At 38.6% G+C, this 24,282-nt stretch overlaps 2 protein-coding genes and 1 pseudogene across 10 annotated transcripts in view; 2 read left to right on the top strand and 1 right to left on the bottom strand.

The window, feature by feature from the left end:
* Positions 1 to 12,605, top strand: part of ARID4A (AT-rich interaction domain 4A) — a 58,780-nt gene extending 46,175 nt beyond the window's left edge. For all 3 annotated transcript variants that reach the window (XM_019725802.2, XM_019725803.2, XM_074327428.1), the window contains exons 21-24: positions 293 to 397; positions 3,795 to 4,001; positions 4,619 to 4,765; positions 10,748 to 12,605. In XM_019725802.2, coding sequence (XP_019581361.2) covers positions 293 to 397; positions 3,795 to 4,001; positions 4,619 to 4,765; positions 10,748 to 10,851 — 563 coding nt within the window. In that variant the 3' untranslated portion in view covers positions 10,852 to 12,605. The remainder of the gene's footprint in view (positions 1 to 292; positions 398 to 3,794; positions 4,002 to 4,618; positions 4,766 to 10,747) is intronic.
* LOC109444407 (large ribosomal subunit protein eL37) lies at positions 9,550 to 9,855 on the bottom strand (annotated as a pseudogene).
* An 8,911-nt stretch (positions 12,606 to 21,516) lies between the features above and the next one.
* Positions 21,517 to 24,282, top strand: part of KIAA0586 (KIAA0586 ortholog) — a 121,042-nt gene continuing 118,276 nt past the window's right edge. For 2 of the 7 annotated variants that reach the window (XM_074327424.1, XM_074327421.1), the window contains exons 1-2: positions 21,951 to 22,052; positions 22,215 to 22,295. Coding sequence is in view for 5 of the 7 variants with exons in the window: in XM_019725812.2 (XP_019581371.2) it covers positions 21,824 to 22,052; positions 22,215 to 22,261 (276 nt within the window). In the remaining 2 variants the exon portion in view is untranslated. Of the gene's footprint in view, positions 22,053 to 22,214; positions 22,296 to 24,282 lie in introns of all 7 variants that reach the window. The other 5 variants (XM_019725812.2, XM_019725811.2, XM_019725810.2 and 2 more) reach the window with 5 other exon arrangements.

The following is a 24,282-nucleotide window of genomic DNA, read 5'->3' as shown; positions in this document are numbered from 1 at the left end:
AGATTAAAACTACAAATTAGTAAATTAAGAGTTTTAGGAACTCTTGATCTGTTTCCCCTTTCCTTCCCTTTCCTTTTCCTACCTTCCTTCTTTCCTTCCTTCCTTCCTTCCTTCCTTCCTTCCTTCCATCCATCCATCCATCCATCCATGCAGCCATTCTTCCTCCTCCTTTTCTCCCTCTGTTCCCTATCCCACATTTTAAAAAAAATATATGTAAAGAAATTCGTGTAGAATAGGTAGGTGAATAAATATTATTGCTCGTGACTTTCTTCAAATTTTCCCCCTATTTCAGGTCAGAAAAGGCCAAGTGATGGAAATTGTGGATTATTGGCAAAAAAGCAAAAGCGTACCCCAAAGCGAACAAGTACTATAGCCAAAAATGAAAAGAATGGAACAGGTTGGTGTTTTTCAATGCTGATTTTAGTACAGTGTTCGTATTTTCAACAGTTTGGTGGCTTAATCATTTGTGTCAGTTTAAAAATAAAGTTGGTTTATTATGTTCTGAAAATAGCCGTTTTTCCATTAATTTTTAATCTGAGGTGCTTGTCAATTTTATTTAAAACTGGGATAGCTGTGGTTATTTTTTATGCTTATTTCATTTGTATTTCTTATGTAACGCAATTTAATATTAGGAAAATATTTGGAAAACTTGAATAAAAGAAAAATAACATTTGTTGTGGTGGTAACAGCAGGTTAAGTTTACATTTCTGAATGGACTGTTTTCCTTTAATCTAAAAAAGCCGGTTTCTAAATAGTGTCATGGTCAATTTAAAACATGAGGAAATAAAATTCTTATTGAAAAATAGGAAGTTATTAAATAAATATGAATAGATTACATTGAAAAACAGACTTCTGTACAATAAGGAATAAAATCAAGTCATAGAATATAGTAGAAATAAAGATGGTTGATTTTGACAAATTAAAGCTTTCTCTCCAAAACCTGCCTTCATTCAAGTCTGAAAGGGAAATTCTAGGTTATAGATACATGTGCCAAAGGAGGAGCATGTAATTTATATAAGATAAAAGACATATCAAGTTTTCAGTAGCCACATATAGACAGAGGCTGGATAATACAAGTGTATAGAAAAAGAGTGATGGGAGATAAGACTAGAACTGTAGCAGGAATAATTAATAAAGGGAAAATGAGTAACTTTACAGTGGATAAGCCTGCGGATAACACCTTACTCAGATGGTCAAAGTGAACACCACCAATAATGGGACAAACTGAAACCCTATACCACCTGACAGGATGCAACAAGAAGAACATAGTAGCACATCTGTCTGTGATTTACTCTCAAAGTTGCATAACCTGAATGTAATCACGAGAAGCCACTCATAAATTCAAATTGAAGGATGTTCTATAAAATCACTGGCCTGTAATTTTAAAAAGTGTCAAGGTCATGAAAATCAAAGAAAGAAGAACTGTTCCAGATTGAAGGAGACTTAAGAGATGTGACAACAAAATGCAGTAGATGATTCTCACCTGGATCCTAGTCAAGTAGGACATTATCGGTCAAGTAGAGAAACTTGTATGGGATCTGAGGACTAGATGATAATAATATATTTGGTTAATTTCCTGATTTTTTGGTTGTATTATGGTTCTGTAAGCGTGTGGTGGTTTTAAAAACATATCCACAAATTTGTTGATACTCTTCCCTTCAAGAGGCAAAGCCTAATTCCCTTGCCTTGAATGTGGGCTGAATTTAGTGACTCACTTCTAACCAAGTTGAAGTGATAGAATACAGCTTCGGAGAATAAGTCATAAAAGGCACCACAGATTCCTCCTTGCTCTCCCTTGGATCTCTTCTCTGGGAGAAGTTAGCTGCCTTGTCTTGAGGACACTCAGACAGCCTATGAAGAGGCCCATGTGTTGAGGAAGTGAGCAAACCCTGCCGACAACAAGCAAGAAACAGGCCTCCTGCCAACAGCCGTGTGAGTAAGTCATCTTGGAAGCATATCCTCCAGCTCCAGTCAACTCTTCAGAGCCTACAGCCTCAGGTAAAAGCTTGACTGCAACCTCACAAGATCTCCTGAGCCAGACCCCACAGCCAAGCTGCTTCCAGATTCCAACCCTCAGAAACCGTGTGAAATACTCAACATTTAGTTTTCAACTAAGTTTTGGGCTAATTTGTAGGTAACTAACACAAGGAGAGTGTTGTTGTTTATAAGAAGTAAACTAAAGTATTCAAGTATGGTAGGGCAACTTACCTTCAGAAGGGTCAGAAAAACATTTTTTTGGTAACTCCTTATAAGTTTGAAGATTGTCTCAAAATAAAAAGATAAAAAGAAAGGAAGAAAGGAAATGAATCAGTTTTATTTTTTGGAAAGAATCTTTGGCTTAACTAAGGCACTGAAAGAAGGAATGAATTAAAGAGATTTGGAAAATAAAATCACTAGGACTCAGTTATTAGTTGGATATGAGGAACTGGTTAACTGATATGGAATACAGGACTAACAGCAGATCGTTGGAACAGTAATTTAGGGGATGTAGAGTTAGAAGTAGCCGGTATTAGGAAAACTGAGGCCTGGAGCTTATTTCTAAGTCTGTTTTTAGACCATAGCTATTAAAGGATTGCAAGTGGATGAGATTGCTATGGGAGAGTTATAAAATGAAAAGCGAAGGGACCAAAAGTAGAATTGTGTGGGATATCCTTTTATATGGGCCAGGAAGACTAGAGTAGAAACTGATCGGAGATAAATGAAAATCAGTAAACACTAGTAGGTTTGAATAAAAGGAGTTTCAAATGCTGTGGAATATTCAATAGGATTAAAATATGTTCATTGAATTTGGCGATTGTAAATGTTTGGGACCCTAACAAGAGCACAGGGATGTGATTAGGTGTGGAAATCAGGATAACAAGGATTTCTTTCAAGAAATTTGACCCTATCGAGAAGGTAAGAAGTGCCAGCTAAAGGGAGAACTTTGCCTTTCCTTCCCCCCTGCCTGTCTCTAAGGGTGGGAAACATCTAAGCATGTTGCTAAATGGTGGGAAAAGAAGTTGAAGACAAAAGAAGATGGTTAATTGACATTGGGAATTTCAGAGGAGCTGGGAGTAGATAGTTATAAGCGTTTTAAGAGTATAGCTGAAGAGATTAGTTTGCCCAGAAACAGTCTCCTCTTTTTGAGGCCAAAAGAAGGGCAGTAAAGTAGGAGAGGGGCTAGGAAATTGAGTGTGTAACCTTCAACTTTGCCTTTTCAGTAGAAAGCAAGGTTGGCTTTTGAGAGTGAGTAGGGTGCCAGTAGGGAATAGAGATTGGGGGGAAAAAAAGAATTCTAGTTTGTTATTAAGTGAAAACCAAACATCTCTAAGTACAAATTTGTTGAGGAGGGATGTAGAGTGGCAAACATCTGCTTACATGTTGCACGTACGTTAAAGGATGTGTATACATCAAGATCTTTTTTTCCTGCTTTTTCATATATGTAGTTTGGGTTGGTCTTCCTTTGGGTAGTTTTTATGTTTTGTTTTAACCATAAATGAGGCAATACTATCCAAATTGTTTTATAACTTTGCTTTTTCCTTTAACAATATATATTGGATAATTTGCCATTTTTGTTCTTACGAACTCGAGCTCATTCTTTTAACAACTTTAACGAAGTATTCAATAGTGTATCATTTTTAACTGTGAACCTATTGGTAGGGATTTAGATTCCCATTTTTTGCTGTTAAAAACCTTGTGCATTTATGCACTTATTTCTGTAGGATATCAAAAAGTATAATTGCTGGGTCTGTTGTATTTTGATATTTGAGATTTTTACCATTTATAATCTCAGAGTAAATTTTTTCTTATTATAGGACAAAGCAGCGATAGTGAAGATCTTCCTGCCCTAGACAATTCAAGTAAATGTACGCCAGTGAAGCATCTCAGTGCATCTAAGCCACAGAAGCTCGCACGATCTCCTGCAAGAATATCCCCGCACATCAAAGATGGAGAAAAAGATAAACACAGAGAAAAACATCCGAATTCATCCCCTAGGACATATAAGTGGAGCTTTCAACTCAGTAAGAAGCTTATAGAAAACCTGAATGTATATTGTGAAGTGATGTATACTTTAAGATGTCAAAATAAGGAATAATGATTAGCAGACTCATTTATTTAGGTTTCCACATATTGTATTGTCAGTAATTACCACTTGTTATCTTAAATACAAATCTGCACCTTTTCATTATACTAACTTGATAAATAATTGACTGGAGGAAGATCTCCAGTTATGAAATAAGACATGTATGATTTATATAAATCAATGAAACTAAACACCCTTGCTAGTATTGCAGTTGGCAATAAATAATAAAAAAGGAAACCAATGATACAAAGAAACTATTTGAATAAACAACTACAATTATAGATCAGAGTTGCTGTGTGTTGATGTTTTGTTTCTCTGATCATTTAAATAATACACCAAGTAATAATATTTAGTATAGAAAATTTGGGATATATAAAGAAATCTTATTTCTGAATTTAATGTCTTCCCTGTTTATAGAACTTTATTTAGCTTAATATGGTAGGTTTTAATAAGCTAAAGCTTTTGATGATTTATGAGTTGAACTTCTGATAGAACTGCCATCTTTTTTCCTCATAGAATTATTTTAAAATCCTAATTAACTTTTCTCCTTTTTAGATGAATTAGATAATATGAACAGTACAGAGAGGATCTCTTTTCTCCAAGAAAAACTGCAGGAAATCAGAAAATATTACATGTCTTTAAAGTCGGAAGTTGCAACCATTGACCGGAGGAGAAAAAGATTAAAAAAGAAAGACAGAGAAGGTAATTTAGTTATAATTTTTCTTCCCTCTATTTTTCAAGTATATATCCTACCATTTTAGAAGATTTATGTTTGTTACTCCTTAAATATAGTATACATTTATTAATTATTGTTTTCAGATTTTCTGGTATTTTCTTCTTTGTTGCTATTGTTTAAGTGAGTGAGTCAACAACTGAATTAATCAGAGTGAGACTCTTGAAAGGGACTATGAACTGTTTACAAAATGTGTGATTTTACTAAATGTGGTGGGTTCTCAAGAAGAGCTTATTCCCTCTAAATTCACTGTTTGCTCAACAAATGTATTGGCTGCCTGTTAACAGGCACTATATTTGTTATGAGATTCACCAACATGAATGGGCATATGGCTTATTGTCGAAGAGATTGTCTTGTTGGGCTCATAAGTTATTTCCTAAGCAACTACTATATAAGATAGTTCAGCTGAACAACATTAATGCATACATACCTTGTGGCAGGCCCTCTTCTAGGTGGTGGAAGTACAGAGATGAATGAGATACAGACCTTGATCTCAAAGATGTTAATGTCTGGTGGGACAGTGTGTGATAAGGTCCCCAAAAGTGATATTAACAAGTATACACCTGAAACAACAAAAGAAAAATGTATAGGAGTTGGTGGAAGGAGAGATGACGTGGGCGTAATCATGGAGGGAGAGTAGTGTCTGACCTAGATCTTAAAAATATGATTGACTTCTAGTTAAACATTGACATACCGTATTTCCCCGAAAATAAGACCTAACTGAAAAATAAGCCCTAGCATGGCTTTTCAGGATGCTCGTAATATAAGCTCTACCCCAAAAATAAGCCCCAGTTAATATTGTCAGCCAGATGGACGCATTTAATATGTCCGTTGCAACACAGAATGGACGTATTGAATTATAAAATAATATTAATATATAATTAAATATAAATATTATTGACGTTAATACTTAAATAATAGCATAAATTATAAATAAGTATTTTTAAATACCCAAGTGGGCGCCTTTGGACAAGAGGTAAACACCTATGTAAACAGATGAATTCGAGACTTATTGCCGAATGACCAATCGGAGTACAGGCACAATGCACGAATAACGTGCGCACTTGATAATGAACAGACGTGGTTGTGTCTAATATGAACCTTCATAATTCAATACGCCGTGTGTTCTACCGGATGTATTTAATGCACTCGTGTGAAATAATGAAACGTTTTCTGAATTTTGGTGCCTGCAATTTTTCATCGCTTTTGTGTGGACCATCATTCTCAACTGTCATCATTTTTGTTGCTACTCCTGTCTCGTAAGTCTTCAATTAACACTTGATTTAATGGTAGATTTAAAGGGAATAATATTTTGACCCCCAGACAAGATGAGTGCAAAAAGAAAGAGCTATTCTGTCGAGTTAAAGAAAGGAATCATGGAGGACTCCCAGGGCAAGAATCTTACGGCTTTCTGCAAAGAGAAGGCGTTGGATCTCCGAATGGTCCAAAAATGGAGAGCAGAGTACGATAATCTCAGTCAACATGTGGACAAAGGAAATGCTAAGAAGCGCAAGTGTGGATCAGGTCAGCAACCATTATTTCCTGAGCTGGAAGACATCATCTGTGAAGGGATTGCTGACAGGAAAACAGAGGCTTTGGTTGTGTGCAGGGCTGATATTCAAGCATTTGCCCTTGCAATGGCACCACAGTTAGAAATATTCCCCAGAAGAATTCAAAGCGTCACAGCACTGGCTGGATGGCTTCCTTCAGTGATACGAACTGTCTCTAAGATGACAACACTGTTCAAGCTGGAAAATATTGAAATTATTAAAACTGCACTTGCATTCAAGTCCTTTGTTGATGGCATCGATGTTTCTAAATGCCGACTCTCCAACATGATTGCTATGGGTGAAACTGCAGTGTTTATGGGCCAAGGATCTCAAACGACAATTGATCAGAGGGGTGCCTCGTCAATCTGCATTCCCTCCATTGGTTATGAAAGTGCATGTGTTACCTGTATTTTGGCAATTCATCTGGACGGAAAGAAAGCCCCACCTCTAATCATCACTGAGGGCAAGAAAGATAAGGTTGAATGTGTTTCAAGCATTTATGTTCTTGAAACCAAAAAAGCCTGTGCACACAGCAGTTGTAAGGAAGTGGGTTGATTTAATGCTGCCACTTGTTTTGTGAGGTAGCCAAAAAGGTTTGCTAATCTGTGATTCAGACAGCACTCACTAGACGGGTGAAGAACTTCTTTGCAGAGAGAAGACTAGATCAAATAATGATTCCCGCAGGAATGACGGCCTATCTCCAGACTCTTGATATTGCAATAAACAAGCCCTTCAAGGACCATTTGCGCATGGAAATCAATGACTACATTGAAAATACAATGAAGAGAAAGCAGCGTGGAAACTTTGTGAAACCCAGCCTGCAAGAGGCCGTGACTTGGGTAAAGAATTCACGGGATAAAATCACTGACAGCTGTGTTGCCAATGCACTATGAGCAGGCTACATGGACAAGAAGTGCTCATTTAAGGAAAGCTCTGTTGCTGGAAGTGAAAGACTGGGGCTGATGGTTCTATAGGAAATGGAGTTGCAAGAAATTCAAGCTGGAATTCAGGGTTTGGAGAGTTATGACAATGTTCCAGAAGAAGATGGCATGGCTGTATTTGTATAAATGTAGATTTTTATACATGAAGAAATGAATAATTCTAGATTGTTTTACATGAAAGAAGAAGACATCTCCTGAAAATAAGCCCTAATGCATCTTTTGGAGCAAAAATTAATATAAGACCCGGTCTTATTTTCAGGGAAATATGGTACCTCCTGTAGCCCCAAGCCCCACTAAAATAAGCCCTAGACCCATAAAGACAGGAGGATGGGACAGCAGTGATGGCAGACAAAAAATGTCAACAGCAATCTTTTGGAAGCTGAGAAGCAGATAAACTACTGTAACTGTCTTAGCAGATGAGGGAATGCTAAAACCTAAGCTTGTTTATCCTTTCAATGCGACAAAACAAGAAGCAAGACAGTTCATATTACATCACCCCAGAAGACAGAGGTATGGGGTCAGGCTGAAAAATTGAGATTGTTTGAAAATGGAAAGAGAAATTGGATCCTTTTGTTCCAACGTGTGCAGCAAACTACCTTTTCCCACAACTCTATCAGAAAATAGGAAATTAACTTATTGGAGTGTGAGAGGGCTCAATAGGATTGTAGATTCAGGGACACCAGCCGTAGCTGAAGGTGAGAGTTAAGTGCTACACCAAAAATAATGAACTTGAGCAAAAGTTTGCAATACTGAATGGTGAGACTCATCCTTTTTCCAACCGAAGATCTTATCCTGTTGGCTCCCCAAAAGCTGAAAACCAAGCTTATGCTCATTCCTAGGAGGAGATTGAAAGATGCCTTTGAAGAAATTGAACACCCTAAGAGAAATGATCTAATATATATACCAATATCTGGAGATTCCTGAACCAAAAAGCAAGATCCTTACCAATCACTACATGTGCAGTGCCCATCATTGAAAACCATTGCATGCTCATGCAGAGCTTCCAGTTAGCTTTTTAATGTCCCTCTCTTGGATATGGAAGCCACAAGACCGTATAGGAAAGCCTGTACATAAAGACAGAAACCAAGTAGAAAGTGTGAATAAAAAGGAACTTGGAGAAAACAGACAATGTACCATATAAAAATACCACACTATAATTAATATCCAGAGATGCAGGAAAGATATTGCAGTCTTGAAACAAGAATTAATAAAATTCAGAGAACAAGACAGATCTCTTAAAATTAAAAACATGATAGCAGGAATTTAAAAAAAGTAGTAGAAGGGCTAGACAGCAAAGCTAAAGAAATCCCAGTGGAAAGTCGAAAAGACAATAGGAGAGAAGAACGAGAAGTATAGGATCTGGGCAGGAGAATCAACTTCTGATTCGTAGGATTTCTAGAAAAAGTACTGAATAAACACAGGAGGAAGTTATCAGAGCAATATTAAAAGAAAAATTTTCAGAATTGAAGGATATGGGATAGAAGATTGAAAGGACTGTGACCTCTGTCTAAAGGGGGGTGGGGGGGGCAGGGATTACACCAAAGTGCAGTATGAAATTCCAGAATTCTATGGAAAAGAGATCCAAAAGCTTACCAAATAAAGGTACATACAAAGACAAAAAAAGTGGGTCTCGGAACAGCATCTGCTTTCTCATGTCAGGTTTCTTAATGGTAGCACTAGAAACTAGAAGCCAAGCCAGGAAGACAATGTGAGATCCAGGAAACGTGGAATCCCACATAGAAAACAGTAACAGTAAGGAAAATCTCAAAGTAATGGTGTATGGAAGCTCTAGAATGACAATTGCATAGCAGCCCTAGAAAGCAACTGTTCCAAAAATAGGATGAACAGGTAAGGAGGGCTCTTTCTTTTAAAATAAAAAAAGGAAAAAAAAAAAAGGTAAATTACCCGATAGGCTTGCCCGTACTGAGAAGTTTTTTGCTTATGGCAGAGAGAGGATGAATTAATTGATAGAATGGCCTGTGTCATGTGGCCTTGAATCATTTTACTCCCAGTCCAACAGTTTTTAATTCCTAGAAACATGATGAAGCAAACAGAAAGGGATATGTTTGGGATAAAAGGGATATGATTTCCATGTTTGTCCTTTTCTTTAAGTACTGTAAATAGCAAGTCTTTCCAAAACTCTTAAACATGAAAAGAAAAAAGAGATAATTAACAAGTTGAAATTTCTCCAGAGAATCCTCAACTGCTTTGAGTTTCTTTTGTTTTTTTATTTTAAAACCAAAAATTGTACTGCGTGACTAATCATTGAAATCCGTGAGATGAACTGGATGCGGCAACAGCTGCCCTTGTGGGTTTAGGTGTTGTTCCTTCACAGAATCCGTGCCTGAATCTGCGGCGTACAGCTTTCAGGTGTCTCCTTCGCTCAGTCCCGGTGGTATTTCATCTTTTAGCCTTAGCACTCCAGTTGTACTTTCTCTTCTGCTTGGCAGGGTAGCCACATTTGCCGCAGGTAGACTTCTGAAGGTGGTAGGCCGTAGGGCCACCGCGGCAGCATAAATTGTGCGACTTAATGCAGCGCTTTCCGAATGATGATGTTCCCTTTGTCATCGTGCTTCTGCAGCCAAGACCAAAGAGTTGCTTTGAGTTTCTTAAAGGTGATATAAGTTTCAGTCAACTAAAGATTCTTTACTATGGTCTTCCCTTTTTTGTTCTCTTAGTTTTTTGTAGTGTGAAGTGAGCTATTAAAGTGAGACTTCTATCGTATATGCTAGAATTTGTAGTAATGAGTTACATGTCATGTTGGTAGTAAACACATGGAAAGCGATATACTTAGACAAAATTAAAACTTTAAATAGAAGAGTAATTAGGCAAAGATTGGCAGGAAACAGGAGAGCTTTGCAAAGAAAAGTAAAAACTGATGCTTAGAGTAGTGATCCTTAATCCATTTTATGTCCTCCTGGAGAACATGTTACAGTCAAGTGAGGACTTCTTTCTAATCACACAGCCACACTTCGTGATCCCCAGGATTCTGATGCCTGACCTAGGGAAATACTGTTGCTTATGGGGATGTTGTGTCCGTCATGTGTCAGGGCAGGATAAAGATAGGAGGCCAGGGGTTAGCTGGTTACAAGAAATTCTCTGGGATAGGTGAATTCAGGAATGTGTTAGTGGGAATTTATCTGTGGTTCATCTTGTTTCTGATTGGGGCCAGGTAAGTTCCTTCCAGAGATCTTTCAAGTCGAGGGTTTAAGAGTTTCTATCTCTTCAGTCTTTACATTTTATGGTGCCTTTTTTGAACTGAGTTACTTTACTGACCAGATGGAGCCACTCAGTTGAGCCTATCAAATTTTTTGCTGACAGTCTGTTATTCCTTCATGCACCATTTAAGAAGACTATAATAGAAATGAATAGTGTTAAGAAATTTATTTCTACCTTGCCAGTGGCTGGGTATCTTTGTGTGATAATTTTTTAATCTAATGCAGTTGTTGTGATTCCACAGTGTCTCATGCAGGAGCCTCCATGTCATCTGCTTCGTCAGACACTGGAATGAGTCCCTCATCGTCATCTCCCCCACAAAATGTACTTGCTGTAGAATGCAGGTGATATATGTTTTCTCTGCCTTCCCAGCGGTTTGCTGCCATGGACATAAATCCCCAAACTCCGAAATACAACCACAGAAAGCACTCAACTGGTTTGACATTGCTAAGTATATCCCATCTACTCTTTCAGGCTGGATTGTATCTATTCCCTTCTCTTTTCTTTTCTTCTGTTGCAAAAAAAAAAAGCTGATTAACAATTGAAGGTTAGGCAGCCCGCCATATTTGTCATAATTTTTCCTCAATTTTGTTTTTTCATTTTTTGTGAAGATAGAAAAAGGGCACTTAGCAAATTTGAAATTGTATAATAAAGCTTTCAGGTGTTACAGAAATCATAGACAAGCAAGTGCACATGATAAACATCAAAATACTATCCAGCTGAATAGTTACTGCTGCACTTTCACTAAGATGTATTTGAACACTTGGTGAATAGAGGGTTTATGTTTTTGTTTTTTTTATTGTTGTTGTTTTTATTTTTTATTTTTGTGGAAGCACTTGCTATTTAGAACTGCCAAAGTATATGTTCAGCAGTGTGCCCAGGTTTAAAGGTGTAAATGGGACAAAATAAATTGTGAAAGGAAGTGTAGTTGACTGAAAACTACAGTTGTAATAAGTCTTCCACTTTTTATAGGATTTTTGAGCACACAATTATGCAAATATTTTAATGTTTATTAATGTTTACAGTGGAATTGTGAATAAGTTTTCAGTGGACTATCTTATCCCTTGACAAAAATATTTTGTCTTTTTTCTATGTAATTTCAGAGTTTTTATTTTGTTACAAAAAGACAAAAATGAAATATATAACAACAATGAAGTTATTTAACAAGATTTCTAAAGCTGAAAATTTTGTGTAAAATAAGGTATTATCTTGCAACTTGTTAAATATATTTATTCAGACATTGGATGTTGTATTTTTATGTATTTTTTAAAATATTAATAAAATTGAAAAAAAGAAAAATCTAGGTTAATTTACTCTTTGGATGACAATAGCTCTCAGCTGTCCCTTTTACAGGAGGTTGCATCCAGTAGCTTTGCCTGTATTGAAGGGAGTCTGTCTCAGTGCTTCAAACAGTACAGAACTATAAATGGGCATCTGGATCATTAAAGTATGTCCTCCTTTAGAAACTTTGGCAGTCCTAGTATTTAAACTGTTTTGAGGATCAAATTTTTGGTTGCCCTTAAGATACTTTGTCACAGTTTTTATGTTTGCCGTACTGCCGAATAAATTTATATCTCCCAAAGTTGAGATGCAACAACTAAATAAAACAACTATGTATACCATGTCTGTGAATTGTTGCACAGACTGATACATTCTGTAAATAAGTCTTCCAAAATCATGTATTTAAAGCAGTTTTGCCATATACATTATGTAAAAAAGTGATTTTTAAAAATCAGTTTTTAAATTCATGTTTGTACATTGAAGGGGTTTTTTTTAAACCGCCTTTTCCGTGTTTAATATGCTGTAGAGTAATAACCTAGATGCTCTAGACTGTATATCAGGATCTGATTTACAAGAACAAAGTCAGAGCCAAACACTAGTGATGGCATAGCATTACTGAAATCATTGTTTCTTAATTTCCTTTTACCACATTGTGAACTTGTGATTCAAATTCCTTCCATTTTCGCAGAGAATTAAAAACAAAACAAGTACTCTTGTAAACTGCACTTTTCTGTCTTTTCTTTGCAAAGGATAAGTATTTCAATGTAAAATAAAAATGGAGCTCAGTGGGCAGTGTTAATAAAGGCCATGTTTTAAACATAGGCTTTTTATATTTAGTTTTCATTGAAGTGATTGTTTTTTTCCTAAGTGCCAGTAACTTACCGTTGGAAAAGCAGACTTCACAAAACAAAGCATATATTCTTCAGTCTTTACAATAAAACATTTCTAATGCTTAATTATAAAAATGAAAAGTGTCATTCAAATCCAGTTAGAATTAGGAGGCAAGATGAACACATTAGATAATGTAACGATTTCCTTCAGTAGCAAGTCAGTAAACCTGAGATAACTAATTATCAGCTTGAATATTGTCCCTTCTAATTGTGTAACTGTGGTAATGAAGTAGTGGGACTTTGCTACAGAGAGCAAAAGTATACATTCATTGAATGGGTATATGGGCACTTAAAATTCTTTTATTTGGGGCTGGAAAGGATTATGAAAATGAATACTGACTTGGTATTAAATTCAAAGATTATGAAAATAAGTGAATATTGATTAGGTATTAAATTCAAATATTGGGTTTATTTTGAGTTTAGCTAAACTGAGTAGATAGGTTTTGCATGTGACTAAAAAAGTTAAAAGTATAAAGACACTCTTTAATATCTAAAATGAAAGGTGCTGTCTATTAAAATTAAGTTATTTGAAGATTATGGTGATTTCTATGTCAGTATTCCATTGTGTATTTTTGTTGTTGGTGTTAAATTTCTAGTTTTCCAGTCCTTCACTAGGAAAGATGTTTGTACTTAGCACATATATACTATGTCTCCTATGAAATTGCTTTAAATTATGGAAATTTATATGGATTAAGCTATTAATTTGCTTATCTACCTTTCTTATAAGCCCTGTAATTTAACACAGCTATCAACATTGTTAAAGCATTTGAAGCTATATTCAACCACACATAAAAACTATTACGAGAATTGATTCATCAATATTCTATGTGCTAAGGCTCAAGAGCCACAAAAGTGAACAAGAGAAAAGAGTCCCTGTATTCATGGAATGTATAATCTAATGAGGTAGATGTTATATCGTTAATACGTAATTCTTAACCACAGGTGTGACTCAGACAAAGTTTTGGTGCACCGTGAGATGACACAGCCCAACGAGTTTGAAGGCAAAGGTGGTCTGGGAAAGCTTTGCAGAGAAAGCAACAGTAAAACTGAGCCCAGTCACGATTACAAATTATTTAAGCAAATGGGAGCAGAGAGATTATGGAGAGTAAAGTGCTCCCAGCACATGGGGAGGAGACATTGGTGGAGTAAGCCAGGACAAGAATAGACCTGAGGCAGGAGCCACCTCACGCAGAGCTGTTCAGGCATTGCCCAAACCTTCACCTGCCCACCTCCTGTCTCACTCGCTGTCCCCACCACCAACCCCTGTGACTCTCATCCCTGCTTACCCAGAGCTATGTCAGCAACTACGTTTCCATGAAGCTTTTGCTGCCCTGTCACCATGACCAGAATATCACCCTCTTTTATATCTAGTAGCACTTTCAGTCTGTATTATTTTCCTTGACAAGTCACCTTGTATTATGTTTACTTACGCACGTATCTTTCTACCCTACTAGATGTTCAATTTTTTGCATACTCCTTAGTCATAGTTGTAAGATGGTCAAAAACTATGTTTACTTTTGAATTGATATTGTTTCTGGCTTTTACTAGTGATCCTTATGTACAAAGTCAGACATTTAAAAGTGGTCACTGGGGTTCTTTTCACAAAGTGATAATGTTAACATATCATTTGAAAAGTGTACAGTAGACTTACTGTTCACAGTCTAATCTCCAACTTAAACTATTCTTAAACTGAGTTGTTCTTTCCTCCTGTTTCTTCTTCCCTCTTTTCATTACTTTCATGTGATGACACACAGATGTTTATCCCATTACAGGAAGACTACAGTATGCGATGGCATTCATCATTAGTGAAGGTTGAAAGACTCTTATAATTGAGTTTGCCCTAATGGAGAATTTTTAACAAATACATGCTTAGTGTTTTCAGAGTACAAATATTTTTTTAGTCCTCTACATTTTATTACAAAATCAAATAACATTTTCCTTGTTGAGAAGCACAAAACACCTTTTTTTATTCATGTAGACCCATTATATCTTTTTAAACAGAATGAGAAGGGCAGTGTTTAGTTATAATTTGGGAATTTGTAGTTAACATAATTATGAAGCTGTCCTCATTTTGTACTCTATCATGCAAAATTCATTTTGAAAAGTTCTATTGTGAAAAGCTTAAGGAACTTCCATGTAAATATAATAAATTGTTATTCTGTACAAGCAATTGGATTTCTTCTCACACCTAAGTTCCATTAAACGAGACAATGTGAGTCAATTCCTCACCAGTTTAAGATTGCCAGATTTAGCAAATAAAAATACAAGACCTGGTTAAACTTCGACTTCAGATAACCAACAGATAATTTTTTTAGTATAAGTATGTCCCATATAAGATGTATTTATCTGAAATTCAAATTTAACTGGGCATCCTATATTTTATCTGTAAATCCTACGATTAGTTTCTTTTCTGCTGTGTTCTAAGACATTTTTTAAACTCCAGAGGCCCTTTTCTTGCTCTCTGATAGAGGGTGACCAACTGCTGAAGTTTCTCTTGGTTTCCAAGTGTGAACGTGCCTGGGCAGTCCCATAAGCGATTCTTAGAATTAACCGTTTCCTTGATGTAGTCATGATCTCCAAGATTAGTTCTATAATAGCTTAGCTTTGACAAAATAGTTGTGGATGCATTCCGATTTTCCTGGTAGTGTTGCTTTGATGGGGCACCTTTCCCACCAACTGCTAACTGCTCTCAAATTCCCTTTGACCCTATCCAAACTTGCTTTCAAATAAACAGCTAAACTGAATCTGACTGTATTAAAATTAAAAACTTCTTTATGACAAGACATTTAATAATTATGAATAAAGCCACTATAAATATTCACATAAGGTTTTTGTGTGGACATATGTTTTTATTTCCCTTGGGTAAACACCTAGGAGTAAGGTTGCTGGATTGTATGGCTGTACCATTTTACATTCCCACCAGCAATATACGAGAGTTCCAGTTACACTACTTGCCAGCACTAGATATTGTCAGTTTTTGTGGGGTTTTTTTTAGCCATTCTAATAGGTGTCTAATGATATTTCAAAGGTGTTTTTGATTTGCATTTCCTTAATGATGTCACACAGATTTTTAATGTCTAGTAACCTTAAGTGTTGGACAATATGTAAAGAAATGGGAACTCCCATGCCCTGCTAGTGCAAGTATAAATTGTAATACATCTATTTTGGATTTGATAATACCTAGTAAAGATGAAGGTGCATACCCCCTTTGACCCAACAGTTCCACATACCCTAAAGAAAAATCTGTATATGCTTAAGGAGGCTTGCATTAGACTATTATTTGCAGCATGGTTTTATATTAACAAAAAGAAAGAAAAGCCCATCAACAGAAGAATGGACAAAGGTAGCTTATTAATTGCAATGCTATAGAGCAGTTAAAATGAATGGACTACAGCTAAATATAAATATATCGACATGGATAAACAAGCAAGTGAAAAAAAGCCAGTTGTCAAATGATACATACATGTTACAAAAGTTGAAAATGCAAAACAATATAATACATTGGTTTTGTTTATGGAGCCATAAGTATAAAAACATGAGTGTGAATGATGAACAACAAATTCAGGACTGGTTTTCTCCGAAGGAAATGAACCAGGCTGGGGAGGGTATACAGGGGTATTTGTTCACTCCTCCAAGAATGTAAAGCAAATATGACAAAATGCTAGGATTTGATAAATTGAGTGTTAATCATATTATTCTCGATCCTTTACTATGTTTGACGTGTCATAATTGGGGGAAAAACACCCAGTGAATTATTTCACAATGAAGTGAAGACAACTGGTAGAACAGAGAACCCTCTTGGTGAAACAAGGTCCATTCATATTATCCTATGAAAGAAGCATTGCTATTTTGACACAGTAGAAAACAGGTTCCAGTGGTCAAGGGAATAGTATGTGGCAGAATTACGACTCTAGCCTGTTTCTTCTGATCCCCAAGTCTAGTGTTTGTTCCCTTATTTTAGTGCTTTCCTAAGACACTTCTCCCTGGAAGCTTAATGGTTGGTTGCATTCTTACCAAAGACTGAATTCCTTGGCCAGAAGCCTTTGTTCAAAACTCAACAGTTAAAAAACAGTGCAATTTTACAAAATAGACTAGAGATTTGAACATACACTTCACCAAAGAAGATATACAGATGGCAAATAAGCATACATAAAGTGTTCATCAAGAGAATGAGAAGACAAGCCATTCTTATTTATGGAGAAAATCTGACATATCTGATAAAGGACTATTTTAGTCTGTTCAGGTTGCTGTAACAAAAATACCATAAACTGGTGGCTGATCAGTAAACATTTCTCACAGTTGGAGTCCAAGATCAAGGTGTCAGCATGGTCAGGTGAAGGTGGTCTGGGGTGGAAGGGGCTAGGGAACTCTGTGGGGCCTCTTTCATAAGGGCATTAATCTCAATCATGAGGGCTCCCCCCTCATGACCTAACCATCTCCCAAAAGCTCCACCTCATAGTATCATTAGGGATTAAGATTTCAACATATAAATTTGGGGTGGGGGGAAGAAGTAACATTCAGACCATACCAGACTGTTATCCAAAATATACAAAACAAACAAACAAAAAAAACCTTGAAATTCAACAATAAGAAAACAACCCTACTTAAAAATGGGCCAAAGACCTTAACAGACATTTCTCCAAGAAGATCTACAGATGTCAAGTGAGCATATGAAAAGATGCTCCACATTATATATCATCAGGGAAATGCAAATTAAAACAACAGAGACACCACTATATACCTATTGGAATGCAAAAATGCAAAGCACTGACAACACCAAATGCTGGTAAGAATTTGGGACAACAGGAACTCTCATTGTTGATGGGAATGAGAAAATGGTGCAGGCACTTTGGAAGATAGTTTGGCTATCTTTAGTTTCTTACAAAACTAAACATACTCTTAACCATATGATCTAGCAATCATGATTCTTCGTATACATATTGAAATGAGTTGAAAACTCATGTCCACACAAAAACCTGCACACAGTTTTATTCATAATTGCCAAAACTTGGAAGCAACCAAGATTGCTTCCAAGCAGTGGAATCTAATTCACCACTGTCCTCCAGTAGGTGAATTAATAAAACTGTGGTACATCCAGACAATGGAATGTTATTCAGCACTAAGAGAAATAAGCTATCAAGTCATGAAAAGACATGAAGGAGCTTTAAATGCATATTACTAAGTGACAGAAGCCAGTCTGAAGAGACTACACGCTGTATGATTCCAAGTGTATGACATTCTGGAAAAGGCAAAACTATGGAGACAGTGAAAAGATCGGGGTGGGAGGAGGGATGAATAAGTGTAGTGCAGGATTTTTAGGGCAGTAAAACTATTCTGCATAATATAATGATGGATTCATGTTGTTATACATTTGTCAAAACCATTATCTATTTGTTCAACATCAAGAGTGAACCGTAATATAAACTACAGACTTGGTGATAATGATGCATTAATGTAGGCTCATTAATTGTAAAAAATGTTGGTAGGAGGGGAGGTTGTGTGTGTGGGGGGGGATCAGGGGCTATATGGGAACCCTCTGTACTTTCCACTCAATTTTGCTGTGCATCTAAAACTTCTCTAAAAAAAAAGGTTTTTTTAAAAAATGGTGTTCAATATCATTAGGCATTAGGGAAATGCAAGATAAAAACATAGTGAGAATCCACTACATGCCTACTAAAATGCTAAAATTAAAAAGATTGACCATACCAAATGTTGGCAATGATATGGAGGAACTCTCATATACTGTTGATGGGAATGCAAAATGGTAGAACCATTTTGGAAAAATGTTTGACAGCTTCTTAAAATATTAAACATGCAAAGAGGACATACAAATGGTAAATAGACATATGAAAAAATGCTCCACATCACTAATCATCAGAGAAATGCAAATAAAAACCACAATGAGATATCACCTCACCCCAGTCAGAATGGCTATCATCAACAAGACAAATAGTAACAAGTGTTGGAGAGGCGTGGAGAAAAAGGAACCCTCATACACTGTTGGTGGGAATGCAGATTGGTGCAGCCGCTATGGAAGGTAGTGTGGAGGTTTCTCACAAAATTACAAATAGAATTACCATATGACCAACAATCCCTCTCCTGGGTATCTATCCCCAAAATCTGAAAACATTTATACATAAAGACAAGTGTGCTCCAATGTTCACTGCAGCTTTGTTTACGGTGGCCAAGACATGGAAACAACCAAAATGTCTTTCGATAGATGAATGAATAAAGAAGTTGTAGTATATATACACAATGGAATACTATTCGGTGGTAAGAAAAGATGAAATAGGACCATTTGTGACAACATGGATGGATCTTGAGATTATAATGCTAAGCGAAATAAGTCAGAAAAAGCAGAGAACCATATGATTTCACTGATATGTGGTATGTAAAACTGAAACAAAAAAAGAACAAGACAAACAAATGAGAAACAAAAACTCATAGACACAGACAATAGTTTAGTGGTTACCAGAGGGTAAGGGGGTGGGGGGTGGGAGATGAGGGTAAGGGGGATCAAATATATGGTGATGGAAGGAGAACTGACTCTGGGTGGTGAACACACAATGTGATTTATATGTGATGTAATACAGAATTGTACACCTGAAATCTATGTAACTTTACTAACAATTGTCACCCCAGTACACTAATTTAAAAAATAAACAAACAAACAAATAAATAAAATATTAAACATACTCCTACCATATGATCCAGCCATTTCACTTTTAGATATTTACTCAAGAGAACAGGAAAGATGTGTCCATATAAAGACTTACATACAGGGGGCCGGCCAGGTGGCTCAGGCGGTTAGAGGTCTATGCTCCTAACTCTGAAGGCTGCTGGTTCGATTCCCACATGGGCCAGTGGGCTCTCAACCACAAGGTTGTCAGTTCAACTCCTCGAGTCCCACAAGGGATGGTGGGCAGCACCCGCTGCAACTAGTAACGGCAACTGGACCTGGAGCTGAGCTGCGCCCTCCACAACTAAGACTGAAAGGACAACAATTTGAAGCTGAATGGCACCCTCCACAACTAAGACTGAAAGGACAACAACTTGACTTGGAAAAAGTCCTGGAAGTACACACTGTTCCCCAATAAAGTCCTGTTCCCCTTCCCCAATTAAAAATCTTTCAAAAAAAAAAAAAAGACTTACATACAAATGTTTATAATAGCTTTATTTGTAATAGCCCCAAATTAGAAGCAATCCAAATGTCCATCAACAGATGAATGGTTAAACACACTGTAGTGTATCCATAAAATGGAATACAACTCACCAGTAAAAATGAACCACTGAAAGAATCTCAAAATAATTATGAATGAATCTCAAAATAATTATGCTGAGTGAAAGAAGCCAGACAATAAAAGAACACATATTGTATGATTCCATTTGTACAACAATCTAGGAAATGCAAACTAATCTATAATGACAGAAAGCAGGGGATGGTGAGGGAAGTGGTGAAGGAAAGGAGGAAGAAGGGATTAAAAATGGGCCTAAGGAAACTTTTCGGGGTGATGGATTATGATTACTGTCTTGATTTTGGTGATGGTTTTATGGATGTCTACATATGTCCAAGTGTATCAAATTGTACACTTTTAAAATATGCAATTAACTTTATCAATTATAACTCAATAAAGCTGTTTAAAAGAAAGAGAGCTATCATCCAGTATAGAGCTATACTTTTGGGACAATTTTTAGTGCTACCTCAATTTGGAAAATGACCAAAGCGTTATAGGAATTCTGATGACCAAATTAGCAAGAGTAGAGTCTATATTTGAGAAGTAAAATCTACACTTACCATAGAAACTTGTTTGAAAATTTTTCAGTTTCCCACATGGTCTCTGGCAATTTCAATTTGAGTAATCTGTTTATTTCTCATTGTTGTATTAATTCTCCGACCTTTATATGTAACTGTTCACTTCGTCCTTGGCACACCCACCTTATCTTTACAGTTTCCCTGGTCCCATCCCGCGCCATGCACCACAGGGATTAATGACGAAATCAGTGGAAGTGAACGACAGGAAGGGACGGAAAGGCGGTAGAGTGGTTTTATTATAAGACAAGAGCAGTCAGCCTAAAAAAAAAAGAACAAAAACAAAAAAACAACTTTTGGAAACAGGCTAAATCCATCCCCAAGCTCTGAACGAAAACCAGTCCCAGATCACCAGTAACACTGGATTCTGATGCTGTCCTCTCTCCTGTTTGTGTTTACAATCAGCTTTTGACAATAGCCCAAGTTCCCAACTAAAAAGCTAGGTGATCATAGGAAGAAACAGAGTAGTCAAGAAAACAATTATACATAACTTGAACCTGCTAACCCTTGAACTGTGAGGGCATGGACTGCCTCTCCGCCCCAACGGTGGTCGCAGCAGTGACAAGCACGTTGCTAGGCACACGCTAGTCATATCAGTAAATTGTAGGCAGCAATTGAATAGTCTAACAAAAGAGAAATTATTTAGTTCTTTCAGTCCTTATCTAGCTCATGCCTTCTCTTTGGCTTATATAAAAATCAAAAGTCTGGTATTTGGGGTAAAGTCTTACCTTTATTCTTCCTGCTGTGTCTGCTGAATAAGGCAAATATTGGGAAGAAAATCATCTAGGCTAGTGTCATGGGTCTCTCAGAGTTGGTTTTGTTCTGGGACTTTTGGCTGTCCTGCCCAACCCAGCCAAACTCACATTGGTTGTTGTTGTTTTTAGGCCAAATATTATTATTTCAAAATGTCCCCTTCCTCCTGCTATAGAGTTAAACGGCTGGGGACTTTGGACTGTTGAGTTCTTTCAGGTGACAAGGCAGACCAGGTTGGGAAGTAGGGGCTAGTCAGTGTCCAGGGGCTCAGTGGACAGTGCTGTGACCCGGATGACCAAAGTCAACTTAAATTTGCAGGTGAGAGAAGAGGCCGAAGGAGGATCCAGTTCCCCAGTTAACCAGATTCCAGACATACTGTGTTTCGCCTGAATAGGTGTCGTAGGCATACGGACCACCGTATGTTTGAGTAAGTGCGGTTCAGAATTTGGAGTGCGACAGACCTGGGTTGGAACAGAGCTCTGCCACTCAGTGGAGGTGAGACTCCCCACACGCATCCTCTGGGACCCTCGCCTTCCCTTTCTGTCCGCTGGCCGCGGTGCGAGGCACGGGAAGCCCCGCGGCCGAGATGGCACAGCGCCGACGCCCCCTGCCGGCTGGCCCGGCTCCCCGCGCCCCGGGCCCGCGCCCAACGCTCAGCACGTGGGACGCCCGCGGCCGGATGCCCTGCGTCCGCACCCTCCTCGGCCTCCTGGCGGCCTTGGCGGCCTGTGGCGCTGTCGCCTTCCTGGGCTACTGTGTTTACTTCGACCGCAAGCGGCGTGGCGACCCCGCGTTCAAGCGCCGTCTGCGGGACAGTGAGTCGAGGGCGGCGGAGACGCGGCCGGGCTGGGCCGGGCGGGCAGGGCGGGCCCACGGGGCGAGGCCCGTCACGGGTGCCGCCGCCTCGGTGGGGCCCACGGGACGCGTGCTGGCGTCGGGTTGGCTGCCAACCAGCACGTGCCACGTTGTGTTTGCAGAAAGAAGAACCCAGGCGCAAAAGGCTGAGGGACAGGGCCGTGCCCAGGTGAAGTGCTTAGCGACGCCTCGGTGGTATTACCGTGAGTAACCTCCCCGCAGATGCAGGTCCTGGCCGGGCTCCGGGGCCCTGGCTGGTTCCTGAGCAGGCGCCTTGGAGCACCTGCCCTCGCCCCGCTTACATTCGGGTCCAGGTTTAGTTCTTATTGTCGCTTACAAAAGGGAAGGAAGGAAGAGACATTTGGAGTTATGAAAAGGCACCTATACAATAAACGTTGTAGAAACAGGCGCTTCTTTTATTTGGAAAAGGCAGCGGAGCCTTTGCGCTGTCAGAGCTGCACCAACCACTTGGAAACCAGGCCCGGCCACGATGGCTCATGGCCGTACTCCTACACCACCCACTTCTGTCCTGTCGGGCCTTTCCTCTAGCTCAGAAGCAGAACGTATCCTCTTTTTCTCCGAAATGGAATTTGATTAATCAGTTTTAAAGATACCAGTCACAGTCATCTTGGTGATTGGCCCAACTTAACTAAATCACATCAGCTCTAAAAGTGCTACAGAGAGTTCTTAGGTTCTTCTACGGATTTTCAGGAGGAATTAAGTCTTAATTTTCATTTATTCAGTAGGTCAGTCAACGGCTACTCGAGAGCCTCCTGTGTGTGAGAATCGCCCTCTCTGTGGCAGAGGTTAGCAGTAGGGGAAGAATAACCCCCATGTAACAAACTTTGGAGGAGGCAGAGGGTGATTTTCAGGGCAGGATTATCATGAAGAGTGTTCTGCTTTTCTATTGCTGCTTTAAGTGTAGTAGCTTAAAACAGTATCTCTTTTGCTCCTGAATTTGCATTTTGAGCAGGGCTGGATGGGGATAGCACCTTTCTGCTCTGCTCAGCTTGACTCTAGGCGCGGGGCCATCTGAAGGCTCACTCCCTTACATGTTGGGTAGTTGATGCTGGCTGTCCACGGAGCTGCCACTGTTGGGCAGAACACCTACACATGTCCTCTCCGTGTGGCATGGTCTTCCTCACAGTGTGGCGGTCCCAAGGGGCAAGCATGAGTGTGTGTGTGTGTGTGGGGGGGTGCGCTAGTGGCTACACGACTTCTGCAGTGTAGGGGCCTGCTCAGCTTCAAGGGGAGAGGAAATAGACTCCACCTCTTGATAGGGGAGGCAAGGTTCTGGCAGTGCATGTGGGACTGGAAATATTGCTGTGGCTGCTTTTGGAACATGCAGTCCTTCACAGAAGACTTTGGAGGAGAGGTGGCATTGAATCGAGCCTGGGAGAATGTGTTAAATGTGGGTCCTGGTGTCCAGGGAGGCAACATTCAGGACTGAGGGAACTGTCCGCACAGAAAGGTGCAAAGTGGGGGGATCTGCCAGGCCTATTTATAAATCACCTTGACAAAGGAGTCACAGTGGGGAATAGTACAAGGTAAGGTTGGAGAACTTAAGTTGGGATTGCATTAGGGAAGCCTTTGAGTCCACGTTAAGGAATTCAGATTCAATGGGTGAATTACTGAACATTTCTGAGCAGGCATTTTTTAAAATGAAGGAAAGAAGAAAACATTTTAGGTTAGGTTGATCAGTCAGCTGTGTGCAGGATGGATTGGAGGAAAGGACAAGCTATTGTAGCAGTGCAGGTGAGAGGTAATAGTATAAAAGCCCTGCACTGCAGTGGTGTCAGTGGTAACTGGTGATGAGAGATGTGAGATAAATTGTCCAGGAAGAACAGATAGTTAATGCTGACAGATTAAAGGGCCATGGAGAGGCAGGAGTCAAAGAGATTTCTGGGGTTTCAAATGGAGTCAGAGAATAAAGGTGTAATTGACACAGTTAAGGAAACAAGATAGGGTGTCCAAAGCGGACATGAGAATGGCCATGTTTTCTGGACCTTTCTGACTGGCACAAGCCTGGTTCAGCTCCACCTTCTTCTTCTTCATTATTCTGATCCATGCTTCCAGTTACATGGTTTGTGTGATCATTTGATTAATGCTTCTAATTTTTTAGGCTAAGCTCCATGAGGACACACCTTATCTGTTTTTCTTTTTTCCTCTCTATTGTCTATCCAGTGCCCA

This window comes from Rhinolophus sinicus, linkage group LG03, assembly GCF_036562045.2.
Source record: "Rhinolophus sinicus isolate RSC01 linkage group LG03, ASM3656204v1, whole genome shotgun sequence".
Classification (NCBI taxonomy): Eukaryota; Metazoa; Chordata; class Mammalia; order Chiroptera; family Rhinolophidae; genus Rhinolophus; species Rhinolophus sinicus.
Note: the sequence above shows the minus strand (reverse complement) of the source record. Positions and strands in the feature narration are given on the sequence as shown.